The 22,323-nt window shown below is 34.9% G+C and overlaps 1 protein-coding gene across 1 annotated transcript; it reads left to right on the forward strand.

The window, feature by feature from the left end:
• The first annotated feature begins 9,148 nt into the window (after positions 1-9,148).
• On the forward strand, positions 9,149-18,701 carry LOC132565586 (coatomer subunit delta-like). The gene is made up of 12 exons (XM_060230230.1): positions 9,149-9,242; positions 11,065-11,104; positions 11,511-11,734; positions 12,288-12,467; positions 12,747-12,949; positions 13,243-13,334; positions 13,820-13,892; positions 14,290-14,455; positions 15,009-15,156; positions 16,067-16,175; positions 16,471-16,675; positions 17,186-18,701. The coding sequence occupies exons 1-12, from the start codon at positions 9,240-9,242 to the stop codon at positions 17,273-17,275; spliced, it is 1,533 nt and encodes a 510-aa protein (XP_060086213.1). The 5' UTR covers positions 9,149-9,239; the 3' UTR covers positions 17,276-18,701.
• The last annotated feature ends 3,622 nt before the right edge of the window (positions 18,702-22,323 follow it).

Here is a 22,323-nt window from a genome sequence, read left to right on the forward strand (position 1 = left end):
CTAGGGTATCAATGCTATACACAGTATGCCTTGCAGCACTATATTCTGACCACACTCTCAGTACATATCTCTTCTATATACCAGGCCAGGAAAGATATACCATTTTATGTCCAGTGGCTTATTAAGTGAATCCCGTGATTTTTGTCTTAATTCTAATTGCTTTGCCTGACAACGCAGTGGCATGTTTCCCTTCAAAGAAGAAGTATAAACAAATCTAAGTTTTGCTTAATCTAACAGAAACGTGCCTGTGTGTTCAGTTATAACACATGTATACCAACCTTGCCCATTATGTTCAGTTCAGAATATGTGGACATAGAGATGGAAAAATCATCACAAGCTAACTGAAATTGAATTCTGTACATACAGTCATCAACCAAACCTTAACTTATTAACTGAATGCTTCTACTTTCCAAGGTCAAACTTCGCAACACATCAGTTTTACAACGTCTCTTCACACAGGGAACATCGTTAAATCATTTCACTGTGCTGGCTTCCTTCTTTTTAAAGTAAAAGTTGTCTCCCTTAACTGTGAAACCAAAGGAGTTTTATCACCAAAGTGTAAAGGAAATGTAGATCCTGCTGCTAATTTCAGTACTTATAATTTCTGTACTGCAAATCTCTGCTGCTTATTTAAGTACTGCTAATCTGCTCCTAACTTCAGTGCTGCTAATTTTTAGACTGTTTATCTCTGCTGCTAATTTAAGTACTGCTAATTTTTAGTACTGCTAATTTCTGCTGCTAATTTCAGCACTGCTAATTTCTGGACTGCTTATCTCTGCTGCTAATTTAAGTACTGCTAATCTGCTCCTGATTTCAGTGCTACTTATCTTTAGTACTGCTAATATCAGTACTGCTAATTTCCACTGATCAATTACTGAAACATACTCTTGTCATCGATTCCTTCAAAATTTGATTTTAGGAAACAGAGGTCCAATCCTTTAATTACGCTGGTTATTATATTACAACATTGATGTATTGGTGCTGCTCGTTTGGTTCAACGCTGGCTATATCTTCCAGCACCTGCAGTCATTTTCTGAGTAATTTTGGTGATGTTCTCTCAGTTTCCTCAAAACCATTACCCCAAGGCCGTTATTTCTATGCCAATATGAAAGTGTTTCTTGTCAATCCAATAGAGGGTAAGGTCCCGAAAATTAGTCCAGTATTGTAGGTCATGGAGACAGTATCCAATGCTTTTGGAGCATTAAAGTCATGGAGGAGATTTAAGACACATTTAATAATTTTTTATCCTGAAGAGTCTTCATGGATAGTTCAGCTGTATATATGATAAGCCTCAGAGTGACAGCAACCAATATTTTCCTTTACACATTACTATGTATATACTTCATGATATGACATCACTGTTTCCAGTATGATGTAGAAGCTCAGAGAGATATCTGCTGATGTTTCCCTTTACACAATATTATGATATAACAATCTATGTGGTTATTCCTGTAAATATTTCATCATTTTGTTATCCTGCTGGACATCATTCCAATACAAAGAATAGTATCCTCAAAGCCGAGATTCCAGTGTAATAAACGTCACAGATGGAGTCTGATATTTCCCTTTACACCGTTTTATATGGCCGTTGATCGTTATGTAACGACTATTGGATTGATCACTTAAGGGTCTGGTCATTTTGTCCTCCATGGGCACTAAGATTCTGGTACACAATATTCCCTTCAGTAGCTGATGATCACATACATAACCACCTCTGGATCGTATGTGGTTGTTTATTTATTCCAGCAAGACATTTCTGAGACACTGTCTGATATATCTGTTTCACTTGCAGTGATACAAGATACAAATAAAAGCCTATGGGTCATCTTAGTGAGTTGCCTGCGGTCATCTGGTCATCCCTGTGAGATACAAGTCTCAAGTCGCTACTGCTGCTGGGGTGAGTCAGCAACCCTTTATCAGTCAGCATGTTGAATCACAATAAACCTTTTATCTTCTGGACCCTGGATCAATAACACCCCATTTAGCAAAGTGAGCTCAACCAAATTACATTATCTGGGATTGTCCATTAAAATAGCAAGGGAAGTATAGGAAAGAGTGTTACAGAACATTCTGATGCTGTTACTACAACTGTAAGTCACAGAAGCCCAATAAAATGGAGATGATAACAGTGAATTGACACATTTCAATGTTTTCCCAGTATCATTTAGACAACAACGCAGGCACTGTTACTTCACCAATTCATAGATATCGTTCCACTGGGATAAAAACCTCACAATATATTTACTTGGCTATGAGTGTTGAGAAGAATTTGGTTTTAGACTTGCATTGTTTAACGTCCTTAAAACAAGACTTGAGAAAATTGTTAACATCTGCACAAGCTATACACATAAAAAGATCTGACTTATAAAAGAATTCAAACATGAATAATATGTTTATATTGTTATATTTTTCTTAGTCATGGCTTAATGCATACAAATACCAACATCATATACTTATTATGATACTCAGTTCCTCTTTACAACCGACCACACTTTGATGTAAAATGAATTATATATATATGATACATATATATATATACAATGAAAGATAAAAACCAAATCTCAGTAAGATATAGAAGTATTTACATTATACATATAAACTTGTTGCCGCAGTATATTTCCCAGATGTATTTTGTATATTGATGTGGAGAAGGAATTTATTCTGTCAGAACCAGAAGTCTGTGAAATGCTGACTATCATGTAAACAGCAGCACCTGTGAGGACACAATTTTAAAGCTCTGATTAACTGGATATGACTTTTTCCCCATCACAAATTCTGGAAATTGTTTGAATTTCATTCTTTGTCTTCAATAAAGTGTTTTCCCGGTCTTTTATATTAAGAAATTTGCTATCTAAATCTTTGTTTGTCTAATTTAATAAGCAAGCAATCAACAGAGCTTGTACTTAGCCACTGATAAGCCCATATATGGTATCAAAATCCACAGTAAACCATTTCATGCTATATCAAAAGAAATGCCATCAAAAGAAATAAAGAAATATTGGATTGGTCCCTTACTGCAGGATAAATCATACAGCTAAATATGTACGTGATTTTGAGTTTTTTTATTGGTGTAACATGTCTTGCTCAGGGATATAGCTATTAAGGTGGCTAGTGATTCAGTTTCCAAGGAATCAAACCACACATCTACGATCTTCAAATGAGGAAGATAAGTCAGTGATATTATGTGGAATATACATGTGACATTTTGAAGACTGGTCTCCTTGTAATAGCTGGTGGCTACCTCAATAAACAATATTAGTAAAGCCTGTCACATTGAGGTAAATTCTCTTACTCATGGACACACCTTCCCAAGTAGAGACGACTTTGTTTTTCAATGTTCAGAGGAATATACAAACCACAAGGCACCTTAAATCTTGACATGATGTTACACAGGTCAGGATTCTACCCACTGACCTATCAAGTCCCGTTTTAAAATGTTGATGTTGGTCAAAGATTTATAATGAATTACAACACAACAACAATCAATTTTATATTGTTTTCACAAAAATAACACTTCATGTGTGATCAATATTTTTGTGCTCTTTTTCAATATCGATCCTACAATAAGCCTTGTGGTCTATCAAAATAACTCAAAGTCACAGTACAAGTCACATGGTAACATTCTGTTAACTATTTATTGTTACATAACATCCTATTAACAGTCAGGGTCATTCAAGGACATGCCAGTACTGATAGAGGGTTTTTTTCACAGTCAATGTGGCCCTATAGACATATAGATATGGTTATTAAATCTGCTGATGAACTTGCTTTTGACAATCAAACTGATCTATATTTCTGTCATCACATCATTTTCTTTGGGTACTGAAGTTAAATCTAATTACAGGATAACCCCACTGTGATTTTTTTTTTTAATTTTCAGCATTTTTCCATGACAGTGGATAAAAATGTAATTCACACCTGTTATATTTATATCCAAATGGTATAATTATTATTTAAAGAATAAACAGAAGGTGTAATTAATGCTTACACCTGATAATCAGAAAGTGTTATTATCATTTACACTTGTTATCCACAGGGTTTAAATATCATTTACACCTGTTACCAAGATGTAATTATCATTTACAGCTGTTACCCAGAACTTGCAGAAGGTGTAATTATCATTTACAGTTGTTACCTAGAAGGTGTAATTATCATTTACACCTGTTACCCAGATGTAATTATCATTTACACCTGTTACCCAGATGTAATTATCATTTACAGCTGTTACCCAGAAGGTGTGATTATCATTTACAGCTGTTACCCAGAAGGTGTAATTATCATTTACCCAGATGTAATTATCATTTACACCTGTTACCCAGATGTAATTATCATTTACAGCTGTTACCCAGAAGGTGTAATTATCATTTACAGCTGTTACCCAGAAGGTGTAATTATCATTTACAGCTGTTACCCAGAAGGTGTAATTATCATTTACAGTTGTTACCTAGAAGGTGTAATTATCATTTACAACTGTTACCCAGACTGTATAATTATCATTTACACCTCTTAACCAGGTTGTGTATACGTAATTATCATTTACACCTGTTAACCAGACTGTATAATTATCATTTACACCTGTTAACCAGGTTGTGTATACGTAATTATCATTTACACCTGTTAACCAGACTATATAATTATCATTTACACCTGTTAACCAGGCTGTGTATATGTAATTATCATGTACACCTGTTAACCAGGTTGTGTATATGTAATTATCATTTACACCTGTTAACAAGACACTATAATTACCATTTATACCTGTCAACCAGTGGGTGTAATTACCATTTACACCTGTTGCCCAAATGGTATTAAGTATCATTTACACCTGTTAACCATAGAAGGTAATAATAATTTCCTTGTGTTATCCAGATGCTGTAATTATCATTTATACTGTTGAGGGTGTTATTACAATTTACACTTGTTACCCAGTGGGTGTAATTACAATTTACACCTGTTAGTAGTATAAGTATCATTTACACCTATTAACCAGAGGGTAAAATTACATTTACACCTGTTAACCAGTGGGTGTAATTACCATTCACAGCTGTTATCTTGAGGGTGTAATTACAATTTACACCCTTTAACCAGAGGGTATAATAACCATTTACACCTGTTAACCAGAGGGTGTAATAATCATTTATATTTGCTACATATCAACAGAGTGCAACTATCATTTTGCCTCTTATAATATGCTCATTTATATATGTGTACAACAGTCAAAGTCAAAGCTTATATCATTTTTACCTTGTACATGTTGCCATGCCAAACAGCCCATCCACACCGTAGCTACATGATTTCTTGTGCTGATCTGTTACCCTACATGGCCTTCATCCAAATCAAACCTACAATCAGTAATGATATGTTCTTTACATTTAACTTCGTGGTTCTGTCATACAAAACTCATCATCATCCATGACAGTTTAAATGTAAGAAGAAAATCGGTTACTACAGATGGCATCAGCATTGCCACATCAACTTTCTTGAGATAGTAAAAAAGAACATGGTTGTTGCTGTGAAAATCTGTGAAATGTCCATACCCATGTAATGAGCGCAGGTGCTTTTTTAAGTTGTAAATAGTAAAAAATGCTTCTTCTTGAAAAATATGTGCACCAAAAAATCCAGTCAAAAATGATCTGTGTAAGCCAATAAAATTGACCTCAGAATGTTCAGTTAACACATCAGAACAAAGACTTGAAAGTATTCTCTTAAAAATTCAAAAAAAAGAAAGTCTTAGATATACAAAAGAAACCATTCTGAAAATACCGATCTAGTATAACAAACAAATACAGATTGAAAACATTTTATAGGGATTGGTATAGGTAAAGTGTAGTCATAATAAATCATTTAATCAAAGAAAGTGGAAGTGGAGCCTTTTTTTTATAGTTATGAGTTTACACAGAAATTCAACATACATACCAATTTTTTTTACCTATTAAGGGGTCATTAACTCCAAAACAAAAAAATTCTTTTGCATTAAGACATTGCAAATGCCAATATAACTTACCCATATGTCCCAATTAATTTAGAATTATTTAATAAGAATAAATAAGGAATAAAAGACAATTCCATATCTACTAGGAGGAAAAAAAACAAAAGAAATACTTGAATTTGACAAAGATGAATGGTGACAAATACTACTACCCAGGGTTTTCCATAATTTTGTCAATAGTAGGCTGTGTAGTGAAAGTAGGAGGCTGTCCTGCCGTGTACATGTAGTTGTGTACAGAACATTATTACGGAACTGGATTGGTGTAGGCGGCCAAATGATCAAAGTAGCCGGTCAAATTGGCCGGCGACCGGCTCTTATGGGAAACCCTGACTACCATTCATAATTAGCAGAAATACAAAGTTACAATGGCTTCAATTTAGAATTAATCAACTCAGTTTGACAACTAATGCATATTTATATAAAACAGGTCCTGATAGTCCATTTTGTTTCCATTGTAAATTAAAACTGAAAATAAAACTAATGTTTATGCACTTTGGGATTGTGAAAAAGTATAATTTTTTTTTAAATTGAAAAAAAAATGAGAAAGATTATAAGAAACCACATAATTGAAAGATTAAAGTTATATAGCTAGCTTTGCCTTACAAAACCAACATGTGTTTTAATGTCCCAAACTACCTATCAATAGTTTTCTGTCTTTCTAGCTGCTATCACATTTAATAAACACTTCATCCTGATTTTGCATGATACTGATTACAAGTTTGGCATCTTAAACACATCACTGCTAATATGCCACATACTAGTCATTCATCTGAAGTTGATAATGTAATCAATAAAACATAAAACCTTAATTTCTTACTGATTGTGATATAAAAAAAAATATATTCTACACGTTTTTTCATTTTTTTCACTCATTATTTTACATGTACGTAAACTCAGTTACAATGGCAGAAATTTCAACTAGGATTTTTTTTATTTGTGTTTTCTTCCAGAAAATTCAAGTTTCATATCTCAAACGCATTTTAAACAGAAACCCAAACCATGTAAATTAAATAGTATTGTCCCAATGATCGATTACATATGAATGAATACATGTCTAATAAGAAAGACAACCAATTTTCCAATGATTTCTTTCTAAACAAGAAGTGTGTATTCTACTTTTGTTTTCACTTTTTAATATGATCTCCTAACCAATACACAATATAAAGATATTTCTAAAAATAGAAAATTGTAAGATAATCGTTATTATAGGATGCTCATGGAATGATTTTCTAAGTGAAATTAAGTTTACATTTTCCAACTTATCAAGGTAGAACTAGCAGCATACAATCAAAATGGTGGCCACTTTTGTTCAAAATCAGACGCAAAATGAAGGAGCATGTCGAAGATATAGTGATTTGAGAAAATGAATGAAGTATGACCATCCACAAAAAATTATATATCAGAGGACCAGTTTGCAAGTTGTGTCATTAATTTTCATTATGTGTGATTATTTAGTTAGGGTTGATATTATTTATAAGATCACTTGCTAGTTATTATTACAATAGGATGTGTTGATCTCAAGTTTACTTTCTCTGAAGTAGGTTCTCATCACAAATCAAGACTTCTGAATTTGTAAATCTTAAAAACTTCAACATTTAAATTTGTAAGTATTTAACAGGGCTCTTGATCTGCCAGATTTGGGGCCAAATTCCCAATGCAAAATAGTATCTTCTTTTCCCAATTTAGACCCCAAGTTTTCCCAATTCTAAGGAAAACGCTGCTATTTTTCCCAATTCTAAGGGCCCCGGGCCCCAGTCCCAAAATGGGGTGTGAGAGCCCTGTTTAAAACTTTAACGTCTGAATTTTCAATTTTATTTCAATTTAAAAAAAAAAAAAAACTATTAAAACTACACAGGCATGAATTTTGTCACAATTTTCTATTTTTCCCGATAATAGCCAAGGAAAAGGCATTGAATGTCATCCATGGTAAGATGGCATACCACCTATATAGTGTGCAGTCAAAGAATTTGAAGATTTATTTAAAATGTACAATTCAATTTGCTTTAAATATGACTACAAAGAAGTCTGCTACATGAGATCATGCAACTGACGCTACATCAACATGTCAGTCAGATAACAAGTTAAACCCCATCTATCCTTTTAGTTTGAAAACACAACACTTATGGAGCAAATGCAAGACAACCTTAAATTCTTTTGGTCTCACAGTTGCCTGTCACATAGGTTATATTCTAAACACAGCAAATGAAAGCATGACGCTGTGAATATATCTGTCTTAATCGTAAATACAGATTGGTAAATTTCAGAGCTCCTGTACGCTTCGTTGAAAAATTGAAAGGATAATAAAATGCCGTACCTAGTTTTAATTTAAGTCAACATTTATAACCATTTTATCAAAATTGACAGTGCCTTATTGGAGTCTCGCTAAAAATGGTAAAACAAAGCACCGAATCTTGAAAAAGGAAAGAATGCAGCAGTTGATGCTTTAACAATTAATAATGAATATTCGAGATAATGCGCATCTTTGGAAGCAACTCAGCATCTGCAACAGGGCACTCGCTGACCTGTCAGAATCCAATTTTTTAGGCGTGTTCAAAAACTGAAGCTGAAACCACGCCAATGAAAATCAGAAGACAGCAATAAGAACTCTTACCGTTTGATCGAAGTCTAACCCTGAACAGAAACTTTGTTGTGGTCCGTAGTTCTCCTTAGTGGTAATGTTTACAACTTTTGTTCTTTTCTTTTATTGTTGATCAGGAAATCGGAAACCACCATTTTCAATGTGGTCACGTGATTGCTAGTGCGAGGAAAAAAGCGAATGTTGATATGAATAAACTATATTTATTTTCAACGGTAAGTCTATGTAATAAACAAGAAACAATGAAAACAATAAGCATACTTTATTCTTATTTTTATGTTCATGTTTAAAACAAATATTTTCATTTCCAACACATCCAGCAGTAACGGAGCAAATTTAACTTCCGGCGACGAACTACTTCAATCCGCAGAAGAAAATAAATGTAAAATAAAGTGGTGCTAGATTTACATGTTTTGTGCAATTCAGAGTCAAAAAAGAAAATATAACTTTAAAAGGGTGACTTGAAAAAATACACATCAAAAGTTATGTAGGTATCATCGAAATGGCAAGGAAAATATAACGGATTTGCGGATTGATATAAAACTAGATTGACGTGGCTGGAAAGCTGTGCTGACATTCGTGTACTTGGTAGACGAACAACTTCCAACACGTATACGCCAAATTCGACATCAGTTAAATCATCTAGTGACAACCATGGTAATATCTTAAGTGAATTGATTTATTATAATGCCTTGCATTTTTTTGTTTTGATCAGTTATCTGTCGAATCATCTCTGTTTGTATGCCGGCTTACACCCCCCCCTCACTTCCCTTGAAATTTTGGTAAAGTTAGTGAAAACAGAGCAGAAAAAAAATGAAATAATACGATAGCTTATGCAGATGAACACATTGAATTGATATTTCACGATCTTCTTTGAATTACACGACCCGCTTCGCTGTTGTTGAAACCAGAACGGAATTTTCAGATATGTTTTACAAGAGTACTTAGAAGCTGGAAGAACCTTATAAAATTGCGGAATTGCAGGGTTGCTTTTACAGCTGGATACAGAATAAGAACCACTGACACTAGACTAGAATCTAGTAATTAACATTGTTATATAAATAATCACACCCTGTCTCTTTTGTTTACACTATTAGGGTATGCAGTACTATATATCAAAATTGGGTAGATACATCTTTTCTATACCGGTATATACTAAAGCATATTTTTAGGTCATCTTGAAATAAAACATGTGCATGTCACATTCAGAATGAAATTCATCTTAATTACAAACATCAGTTGAAACTTTCACACTTGTATGATAAAGGAAATATGCTTTCAAAAGCTTGCAAAAGGTAAACAAGGTTATCAAATTTGTACCTGTCATTTATTTAATTTGAACCCTTTGTCACCATTCAAATGCAACCTTATCACAGTTTATTGTATTATAATTGAAAATCAGCATTCCATTCAACAATAATATGCAGCTAATATTTGATGTGAAGTGTTGCAAACATTTCATGGTGAGAAGGTTAAACTATGTTTGTGTGAGGAAAGTTTATAAAGTTATTTTTCCTGATAATAATTAATGACTGTCCATAAAGGATAATAATTTCAGCAAATATGTGTTATATTGGTAGCAGTTTAGCCACACGGGGTGTCAGTTGTCAGCTGACTTAAACAGTTACACTTTTTTCTTTGCTCAAACATTGACAATGACTCGCTATCATTTCTAAACATGTAAAATTATATCTGTAACCAATAGCCTCCTGTCATGATTTTGATAGTTTTTGTTGCTTCTGAAAAAATATAAAATTTTGGAAGTAATAAAAGTTATGAAAAAGATCCAAAAAATAACAACAAGCAAAAGGTGTTTGTAATTATCAAATGAGATAGGAAAATTGGTATGATACCTGAAATCAAAAATCTAGATATTTTATATTTTGGATGCTTGCAATTGAGACTAGGCTTGTTAATGTGGTAAACAATGGAAATAAATCATGCTGTAAGACAATCAGTACACAATCAACATTATTGATAATTATGTGATAAACAACATTTGGTTACTAGCGTCACTGCAACAGAGAAAATGTAGTTAGACAAGACTGGTATTCAAAGCAATAAACACCTGGTCAATTTCTCTCTTCTATTTCTTGTATTCACTCCTAAAACAATACTATTATCAAACCATTTTATTTCTACTGCATTCCTCTTTATTCAATTTTGTTATTTCCAAGAACGTTGGTTTTCATTTTTTAAAGTTTCAGACCGATATGAAACCTTGAAACAGGTTCAAATTATGACTTAATCTCAGGATCATTAAACTCTAGTGGACAATTTTGCATGATTACAAACTCATTTTGGTAATATTAATGCGTGACTGGGAGGGGCGGTCTACCAAGGACTGTAAAACATGACCAAGAAATATCACTGATTCAAAAACAGATCTTCATGATATGAAATTTGTTCAAAATGTTTTATGCTGAAAAATCAAAAGTATAAAGAGTGGTTGATTAAATTATTTGTTTTATGTTAATAGGTGCTGCTGGCAGCAGCGGTATGCAACAAGTCGGGGAAAGGTAAGTAGCTAAATTATCTGTTATGACTGGTGGCTAGAATTTTACAGTAACATTTATGCTATGGCTTTTTTGCCAAAATTTTTCATTTCTATTCCTAGGTCAGAAACTTCTGTTCTATTGTATTCTTGTATGTAATTACACACAATGTTCTTTATTTCTTTAATTTCATATTCTAGATATAGTATCACACATCCGAAACCATGAAAATATAGTTGATACTGCTATAACTGTTTACAATTATGTAATAATTAGTACCTGGGAAGATCTTTTGTGCTCGTTCTGACATCTATTTTTTTTACAAGAGCAAACTTAAACAAGTTCACTTCACAAAAGATCATTTCATTTCAGTTGTTTTATATCTATAATACCAAGTATCTGTAGTTGTCTTTTGTGGTTGTCATTGCAGCAATCATCTCACGACAGTTCGTTGAGATGACACGCTCCCGTATAGAAGGCCTATTGGCTGCCTTCCCTAAGCTGATGAACACAGGCAAGCAGCACACATTTGTGGAGACAGAGAGTGTACGATATGTGTACCAACCACTAGAGAAGCTCTATGTTGTTCTGATAACCACAAAGGCCAGTAATATATTGGAGGATCTGGAAACTTTAAGACTGTTTGCCAGAGTAGTAAGTAGCATCATGCTTCTTTGTATATTTTCTGGGTTTATCACCTGTGAACAGCCACAAACAGAATTATTTAAAAGTGAAGCTTTCTTTCAGTAACTGGTGGCTACCTCACTGAACATCATGCAGAAAGCATAAAATGTGTCATTCTAAGCATTTTGGATTAAGTGCCTTTGTCATGGACATATTGATAACAATGCTTTAGGGATTAACTGATTAAGCAGATATTCTATTATATTTAACACGATTGAAAAATTTATTACGTATTTGACATTTAACTACTATCCTGTAAACTTCTGTCAAAGTAAAAAAAAATTGAAGTCCGAGATCAACGAAAACACTAAAAGCCAGTATAAATTACATATCACACCTGTTTGTGTGTGAATGAAAATATCTGAAAAGCAATCTTTATGTACATTAGTACATTTCTATGGTCACAATATCTTTTGTATTTTTTAATAAAAAATTAACTGAGAATGTGTCAAAAGCATGTGATAATGAAGTATATACAATAATCTTATTACCATGATTGCTGAGTTGTCTTTCTGCTTTACAGATACCAGAGTACTGCAGAAACATGGAGGAAAGTGATATCGTAGATCAAGCCTTCCCTCTCATCTTTGCATTTGACGAGGTGGTCGCTTTAGGTTATCGAGAAAATGTCAACCTGGCACAAATTCGTACATTTACAGAAATGGACTCGCATGAGGAGGCTGTAGCAAAGTCTGTTCGAGAGGTAAGCAAATCTCCTGGTATTCCTCCATACAAAACCACCTACCCCAGAAAATAATCAGAGTGAAGGAAACCAAATAGACACATCTTTTTAACTGGTTATTGTTGTTTTAATTCAAGCAAAAACATAGATATCAGGATGGAAATACAAAATTTTGTTTTCATTGACCTATTTAAGAAGTATTATTGCCAAACCCAGTCTTCCAACGCAAATTGATTGAGAGATACAACAATTATTGTTATCTAACCTAATCCCTCGGTTCTGTTGTTATATACATTGTAGACACAAGAAAGAGAAGCCAAGGATCTAATGAAAAAGAGAGCCAAGGAACTTCAGGCACAACGGCGCGATGCCCAGAAAAGTGGGGGCCGCAGTGCTGGATTTGGTGGTGGGTTTGGAAGTTCATCCTATTCATCTTCATCCCAAAGTTCTGTCATGGACACACCTACCGACACACCTAAGCCCTCATACACAGCACCTGCCAGGTAGGAATGCTATCTTCTCTTATCAAATTGTGTATTCTCTTTTTTTTAAGTATTTTTCAATTTATATCCCTACCATTTTCATGGTGTTTAGAGTGTTACCAAGGCCTTTCCTGTCATGACGTGTAGTCAAATATCAAGTTCACCTCTCAGAATTTAGACAGAAGTTACGTGTTGGCCCTTTGGGCTAATTGCATGATAAATATATTTGAGACTGAAATTCTCTGCCAGTTTTATTGATGACCATAGTTGCTGCAGTGTTCATATTTTCTCTATGTCTGGTCTTTGAATTACAGCCGACCGACAGGTGGAGGAAAAGCCTTGCGTTTGGGAAGTAAGAAGAAGGATGTAGACACATTTGTTGGACAGCTGGAGTCAGAGGGAGAAAGTATGTACAGAGGAAACTGTCAGAAATAGGTTTATGATATTGAGAGCTTAACAAGATAATATTGCTATCAAGTGATCTTATCTCATTTGATTAATAGACAGGTTTATTCTGTTAGGAAATGGTTTTATTTTTCCAATTAGAAGGGTTTTACTAAAAGCTATGGCTAACCTAGTTGTTGAGTTACTGTAAAGACAGATATTTTTTCTTCTTTTGTTACTCTATCCTTTCCATCCTTGGACAAGTTAGGAATCAGAATAATTCTTAACAAATATAAATATTTCTCAAAGAGTTAACCCTGTAAATTTCTCACTAAAGAAAATCAACCATTGGCAGGTGCTCTAAAAAAAATGCAGCTGGAAGTAAATATGGTACTGTTTGAATGAATTCTATTGTAAGTTTGATGGACTTTTTTGTGTGTTTTTTTTGTTGTTGTTGAGAATGCTGAAAAGAACTATGTTTGGTGTAATTTATGTTGATGTTTACAGAAGTATCCAAGGCAACAACATCCCTGTCTTCAACAGTAGCCAAAGCCAGTACACCAGCAGTAGACCAGGATGGGTAAGTGGGCTATCATAAAAAAAATCGTCTGACAGTAGATGATTCTGATGCAGTGGAGTTTAAGATTATTCCATAAGAGATTTATTGGTTGGAGAATGTTGATAGATTGGATATGATCTGATTTTGTTTTGATCTGATGAAATAAGATGGAAAATTTTGTTTTGATGGAGATTAAATTTGTTTAAATTGAACCTGTATAATGTGTATGAATAGGTTTCATCATTTATATCATGTATTTTGATTCAATCCATATGATCAAATTTTGCATCTCATTTGTTAGTGTTTCAGATAATTTATACCAATACTTGGTCAAAATTTGAAATTGAATGTTTGAATTTTGGTTTTACCATACACATCAGTAAAGATTTCAAACATTGAAATTGTGTTTTTTTGACAGAGTCCACATTGCAATAGAGGAAAAGATCTCCGTATCTGCAGGTCGTGACGGTGGCTTACAGAATATGGAGATACATGGAATGTGCAAAGTCAAGGTGAATGACTCTGATTGTGGTCGTATCAAGATCAACATGGTGAACAATGACCAGAGAGGCATTCAGATGCAGGTAAGTACATGCATATCTCTACTTTAGTAATTTGCGAAGAAACTGAAGATTTTTTCATGGGTACATCTCTAAAAACGGTTCACATTTTTCTTATCATTGGTTTGGAATGGGTCCTTTTTGCCTCATTTTGGGGGAAAATTTATGAATTGGGAAGGAAATTTTCTAGAGTAAAGTTCAAATTTTGGTAATTCGGTTTATGGAAGATATGCAACAAATTCAAGTGGGAATGGGGCCCATTATCACCTCCAAAAAGTCTCAGAAGATATCCTGATACGAGAGATTGGTTTCAGTGACCACCTTTCATGCTTATAAGGCATCAAATTCATGAAAATATAGATCGTTCTTGGGTAAGGAGGTCTTGTTGTTGCAATGGTAACATATAAAAAGACACAGCTGAGGTATGTGTTGAGCACTGCTCAGATTATAATTGAAAAACATAACTATTGTTGTGTTCATTTCATATACTTTATTCATAATACAAAAACCAATAATCGTAATAACTATATCGTTACAAAAAAGAGAGCTGAAGGGAAACCATTCATTTCTTTTGTAGACTCATCCAAACATAGACAAAAAATTGTTCAACTCAACATCATGTGTAGTTCTAAAGAACCCAGACAAACCTTTCCCTATTGGCCAAGATGTGGGTGTTCTTAAGTGGAGGTTCCAGACACAAGATGAGGCTTTCATGCCTTTGTCAAGTAAGTATAAATATCCTGGGCAATATAACTTTAAAGATATCCCAGTTGATCCCTCTAGTCGTGGTTATGAAGAAGAAAATTATTTGTTGAAGGTTTTTGTTGATTTTAAAATGTTACATTGTTCATCTTTAACTTAAATATTTGTAAGAGCTTTGACTTTGAAATGCCTTATTACTGACCTTCATATTTGACAAGAATATTTGAATGAGTAAAGATATCTAAACAGTTTTTCTAAGCCTACCATCATCAGATGATGGCCTATTAAAATCGCCCTTCGTCTTTAGTCCATACATCTGTGAAGAATTTTTGTTGTCACTATTTCTTGAAAAGGACTGGATGGGTCTTTCTCAGATCTCATATGTAGGGTTCTTTCCTTTGATCCCTAGTTGTGTCCAATTGATTTTGAGACTGATCAGAAAAAGAAAATGGACACCAGGTGGCCATATTGGATTTCAAAGTTGAAAGTTTGTAATTGCTATTTCAAAGAGGAATGTTCAAATTTCATGTAATTAAGAGCAAAACAGAGGAGAAAAGAAGTAAAAAGATCCAAACGACCCCCCCCCCCCCCAAAAAAAAAAAAAAAAGAGAGTAAAAAGATCAAACAATGTTATGGCACAAAAATCCCTCTGGGATCTCTTGTTTACTTTTTGGGCAACACAAAACTTTCAAAATTTGTGTTTATTCTGTTCTTAGACTCAAGGAAACAAAATATATATTATGGAACAGAATGACATGTTGATATTATTATCCCTTTTGGTTTTCTGATCTAGAAAAGGCTTTTTTTTTATGGTGATTGTTTTTTATTCATTTATTGGAAAAATAAATGAAATGACGTTTTTTCAGCATGAATCACTTAGCATTTTAATGAGACTTTCTCTCTAGATAACAAAGTTTTGGTTTCTTTAAACAGTAAACTGTTGGCCAAATGAGACACCAGATGGCTGTGAGGTGAATATTGAGTATGGCCTAGAACAGCCTTCACTGGAACTGCAAGATGTACTCATCACAATTCCTCTCCCGTAAGTATCCTAAAACTACCTCTAAATCTTACAAATATTTGAAATTGAAATTCTTTTCATGAGAATCGACAAAAAAAGAAAAAAACTATTTCACTTTCTTACTAAGGAAAATGATTTACTACAGTGCTTGTCTGGCATTAAGCCCATGCTTTGAAACAAGCCCACAATATAATACTGTTCAGTAAAAATTTTAACAATGGCCTTTCATTGTCCTGTGATAAGCTCACCTCCTGACATTGGCATTAGGTTTGCCCCTTGGACATAGAGAACTTACTGCTTGTAATGTTGATTGCAGGTCGGGTGTTGGTGGACCAGTTGTCGGAGACTGTGATGGCGAATATAATTATGATAGTCGAAAAAACCAGCTACAGTGGTCCCTTCCTGTAATAGACAAATCCAATAAGAATGGCACTCTAGAATTCAGTATAGCCGGTCATCCCGATGATTTCTTCCCTGTCGACGTGTCATTTGTGTCCAAATTATCATACTGTGATTTACAGGTATGTTGTTTGTGTATAGGTGATTGTGATCAAGTTATATCATATATGTTGGAAATACCTCACCCTTAATATGTAGTCAAAAATTTTTTTTTTTGAAAGATAAATTTGAAATATTCTTGATGAAAATAGTTTTACTAGTGTATACCAAAGAATATTGGTCAAAAACGGCTGAAATTGCCTTAAATGACTTATGATAAGATTCTGAGAAAATGGTCAATCTTGAAAATGAAACTTTTCAGATTTTCCTGAATGATCTCAAAGTTTCAAAACTCCTAGAGATTATTAAGATTTAAAACAGTTCTTGATTCTGATGTGCCAGTGACCAGCAACAAGCTTTTAGCTGGCAGCTTTCATTTATATATGTATTTTTTCTGGGCTTGCACTTGCCATGCACAAAAATGGTAAACGAGCAACCTTGCCACCACCTAATGATGACCAGGTTACCGTACATTCTAAGGAATTTAAGTTTCATCAATCATTTTTAATATTAAGGTCTTGTTATCTTTTCAGATTTCGGAGGTCGTGATGTTGGATGGTGAACAACCAGTTAAATATTCATCAGAAACGCTGTTTTATGTGGACAAATATGAATTTGTGTAGGAATCATGAACTATTCTAATTTCTTTTGTTTATTGAGACATTGGCAGCAGTCTGGTGCACTTGATATGTATCTTTGGGGGACTTAGTGGCAGACTAGCTCATACAAAAGCCATACATCAGACATAATCCAGATGTTCTGCAAAAGGTCATCTGTTTCTTTTCTGCTTTTGAAGGACATTGAGCCCTCGCTGATCACTATAAACACAGACTGGCTGTAGCTGCCAAAAAGGCGGCAGATTGTATTTAAGAATATTTCTGCCACACATCGTTCGGTTTTAAAAATCAGACATGTAAACCAGTGCAGGATTTGAATGTACTGGATTTGTACACTACAAACTGAAAGAGACAACAGAAAGTGCTGAAAGGTTTGCAACTGAAAGTCATGAAGCATCATATAAATTAAGTAGTGCATGTTTATAATATTCGTCAGTTTATTTAACACAAACTGATGTGTATGTTTTTGTCCCATTGTCAAGGTGTTCATACATGACAATGATATCTTTTACCTTCAAATCAATTATATATCGAAGGTTTGGAGGGTATTCCTAGAAATGGTTAAGGCTGTGCTTAGAATTATCACAAACAAGAAATTTGAGACAATGCTGGGTGAGGTTTTTTTGAACACCTGTGGACTGAGTATCAATTAGATGCTTAGGTGCAATGATATATGTTCTTCACAGGCCAAATTTCTCCTTAATTGTCGGGCTTTGTTGGAGGGGTAGGGGTGGATTCAAATCATACTTTGTGAACAAGTGATATCTTCATCTCATAGGATCAGGTCTTTATTTATGTGTGAAAGGACTGTAATGCAGCTGTTCACGACTAAAAAAGGATATCATCTCTTTCGTTGCAGCGGTCAGAGGATACAGTGAGAGATGGTTGTTTTAGACCTATGAGGAAGGTATTTATATCTGTTTGAAGGCTGGACACTTATTTATCTCTGTAGAGGCTCAGGGAATTTGCCTCCAACACATTATATTAGAAAAGTATATTTTGCATAGAGGCCATATGTATACTAGCTATTTACAAAGACGGTATTCCATTATCAGGGAAAGGGTTTGGAGGAGGTCAGACTTTACCTATTTTCATTTGAGGACTTGTCAAGGCTTTCATTCCTAATGATTAACATTGGTTCAATTCACATATTTAAGCCCCTGAGTTTGGAATAATGTCTGAATATTTTTTCTTGGCTCTGAATTCAGCAACATAATTTTGTCACTAATCGGAATAATGATTAATTTTAGTCTGTGAAGCATTGAAAAGAGGATATTGAAGTTGCTGACAGGATACAGGAGAGAACAGAAATGTGAAGCTAGTATGCTAGTGAAGGGAACTTCAAGTATACACACAGGTGTAAGAGACAGGAAACGGTTCAATAATGGGGAGGTTGTTTTTTTAATTAGAATTAGATGGTTGAGTGGAGGAAAGAGGGTTTGGAGGTGGGGGGGGAGTGAAGGTTAAAGTAAATGATGGGGGAAGTTTTTGTTGGCTGGTGAGCATTAGGAGAGGGTTAAGTAATCGGGAGGGTCTTTTGTTGTTGACTGGGTTGGTGAAGAGGGGCATGTATGATAGATATGATAGATAAATATATATAAGGAGGTGTGCGAGAGACGTGATATATTGTCCATAGGTCTGGGTGATACCTGACCACATGAGACCGTGTCAGTCTGTGTTGTAATATTTATATCTCAATAAAGACTGGGAACCACTCTCTTGTCAGCTGTGTTTGTTAACAGAAGCTTACAAAAATAATGGAAATTCATTTTGATTTTTCTTCAGCACTGTATCTTTAATAAAACAACCGGACATTATGACAATATCTTAGAAGATATGAAATATGCTTCATAAAACCATTTCCTGTAGCCTTTTAATGACCTGCAGGTCATCTTAATTCTGAAATTTTACGCCTGGCTAGTTTCACTTTGGGGTGGAGAGAAGGCAATTTCCATCAGAGGAGAAAGATTATTAAGTTGCCAATATATACAAGGCTTCCTTATATGGAATCTAACCCTTCCACAAGAGGGTGAATATTAATTTTAATATACATGGCTTCCTTATTTGGAATCTAACCCTCCAACAAGAGGGTGAATATTAATTTCAATATACAAGGCTTCCTTATATGGAATCTAACCCTTCCACAAGAGGGTGAATATTAATTTTAATATACATGGCTTCCTTATTTGGAATCTAACCCTCCAACAAGAGGGTGAATATTAATTCTAATATACAAGGCTTCCTTATATGGAATCTAACCCTCCCACAAGAGGGTGAATATTAATTTCAATATACAAGGCTTCCTTATATGGAATCTAACCCTCCCACAAGAGGGTGAATATTAATTCTAATATACAAGGCTTCCTTATATGGAATCTAACCCTCCCACAAGAGGGTGAATATTAATTCTAATATACAAGGCTTCTTTATATGGAATCTAACCCTCCCACAAGAGGATGAATATTAATTCTTATAGATCCCTACAATCTTTCTCCTAAGGAAGAGTTTTCCCTAATATTTCCTTTTGGGTCGAGATCTCGCCCATCTTCCCCCTTTGAATCCCCCAAATCTTCCCCTTAGGATGAGATCTCCCTAATATACCCCCTTTGTTTGAGATCTCCCTAATCTTCCCATTGTGATGAGACCCCTAATCTACCCCGTTTGGTTGAGATCTCCCTAATCTAACCCCTTTGTTTGAGATCTCCCTAATCTTCCCATTGGGATGAGACCCCTTATCTACCCCGTTTGGTTGAGATCTCCCTAATCTAACCCCTTTGGTTGAGATCTCCCTAATCTTCCCCTTAGGATGAGACCCCTAATCTACCCCCTTTGGTTGAGATCTCCCTAATCTTCCCATTCGGATGAGACCCCTTATCTACCCCCTTTGGTTGAGATCTCCCTAATCTTCCCCTTAGGACGAGATCTCCCTAATCTTCCCCTTAGGATGAGATCTCCCTAATCTTCCCCTTAGGATGAGATCTCCCTAATCTTCCCCTTAGGACGAGATCTCCCTAATCTTCCCCTTTGGTTGAGATCTCCCTAATCTTCCCCCTTTGGTTGAGGTCTCCCTAATCTTCCCCTTAGGATGAGATCTCCCTAATCTTCCCCTTAGGATGAGATCTCCCTAATCTACCCCCTTTGGTTGAGATCTCCCTAATCTTCCCCTTTGGTTGAGATCTCCCTAATCTTCCCCTTTGGTTGAGATCTCCCTAATCTTCCCCTTAGGATGAGATCTCCCTAATCTACCCCCTTTGGTTGAGATCTCCCTAATCTTCCCATTGGGATGAGACCCCTAATCTACCCCCTTTGGTTGAGATCTCCCTAATCTTCCCCTTAGGATGAGATCTCCCTAATCTACCCCCTTTGGTTGAGATCTCCCTAATCTTCTCTTTAGGATGAGACCCCTAATCTACCCCCTGCGGTTGAGATCTCCTTAATCTTCCCTTTAGGATGAGACCCCACATCTACCCCCTTTGGTTGAGATCTCCCTAATCTTCCCTTTAGGATGAGACCCCTAATCTACCCCCTGCGGTTGAGATCTCCCTAATCTTCCCTTTAGGATGAGACCCCTAATCTACCCCCTGCGATTGAAATCTCCCTAATCTTCCCATTGGGATGAGACCCCTAATCTACCCCCTGCGGTTGAGATCTCCCTAATATACCCCCTTCGGTTGAGATTTGCCTAATCTTCCCATTGGGATGAGACTCCTTTTATCTTTCCTCAGATGAGATCCCCCAATCTTTCAACTTTGGTTCAGATCCCTCCTAATCTTCCCCTGCCGCAGTATCAGCATTTATTTGCATAGCCAAGGTAAATGATATTTGACAGAAGTAATCATTCACATCATCGGAGATAAAATGGCAGAAGCCTTCTCTTATCCTGATTGTAATATTTAAAATACAAGATGAAACAAATTTTGTTCAATATCTTTAATATTCTGGTGAATGCAGTAGCAAATGGTGACGAATCATTACAAGCTGCGACAGAAGCTTATATCAGTATCATACACATACAGTGTTAAGCTTGTAGGTGATATACATTTACCAAATACACAAGTCTTGTACTCAATCAGGATCAGAGTTAATCAATAACATTTACCACTAAAGGTTATAAATGAGGTATTTACCAAATACACAAGTCTCGTACACGATCAAGACCGCAGACTAAATGACATATATTTACCAAATATACAAGTCTTGTACAAGGTCAAGACTGAAGATTATACATGACAGATATTTACCAAATATACAAGTCTCGTACACGATCAGGATCGAAGACTAAATGACATATATTTACCAAATATACAGGTCTTGTACATGATCAAGACTGAACTATAAATGACAGATATTTACCAAATATGTCTTATATAAGTCTCGTACACGATCAAGACCGAAGACCATAAATGACCAATATTTATCAAATATACAAGTCTCGTACACGATCAGGATCGAAGACTTTAAATGACAGATATTTACCAAATATACAGGTCTTGTACATGATCAGGATCGAAGACGTTAAATGATAGATATTTACCAAATATACAAGTCTTGTACACGATCAGGATCGAAGACGTTAAATGACAGATATTTACCAAATATACAGGTCTTGTAGACAATCAGGATCGAAGACTTTAAATGACAGATATTTACTAAATATACAAGTCTTGTACACGATCAGGATCGAAGACTTTAAATGACAGATATTTACCAAATATACAAGTCTCGTACACGATCAAGACCGAAGACTAAATGACAGATATTTACCAAATATACAGGTCTTGTACAAGGTCAGGATCGAAGACTAAATGACAGATATTTACCAAATATACAAGTCTTGTACACGATCAGGATCGAAGACTTTAAATGACAGATATTTACCAAATATACAAGTCTTGTACACGATCAGGATCGAAGACTTTAAATGACAGATATTTACCAAATATACAAGTCTTGTACAAGGTCAGGACCGAAGACGTTAAATGACAGAAATTTACCAAATATACAAGTCTTGTACACGATCAGGATCGAAGACGTTAAATGACAGATATTTACCA

The sequence above is a fragment of the Ylistrum balloti genome, unplaced genomic scaffold (assembly GCF_031769215.1).
Source record: "Ylistrum balloti isolate Yb309-2 unplaced genomic scaffold, AGI_CSIRO_Ybal_v1 Utg369726, whole genome shotgun sequence".
NCBI classification, from domain to species: domain Eukaryota; kingdom Metazoa; phylum Mollusca; class Bivalvia; order Pectinida; family Pectinidae; genus Ylistrum; species Ylistrum balloti.

Bases quoted from the DNA above. Each gene is read 5' to 3' on its own strand.
- LOC132565586 (XM_060230230.1), top strand. The intron at 11,105-11,510 runs GTAAGTAGCTAA...TTGTCATTGCAG, and splicing joins ATGCAACAAGTCGGGGAAAG to CAATCATCTCACGACAGTTC. The intron at 13,335-13,819 runs GTATGTACAGAG...TGATGTTTACAG, and splicing joins GCTGGAGTCAGAGGGAGAAA to AAGTATCCAAGGCAACAACA.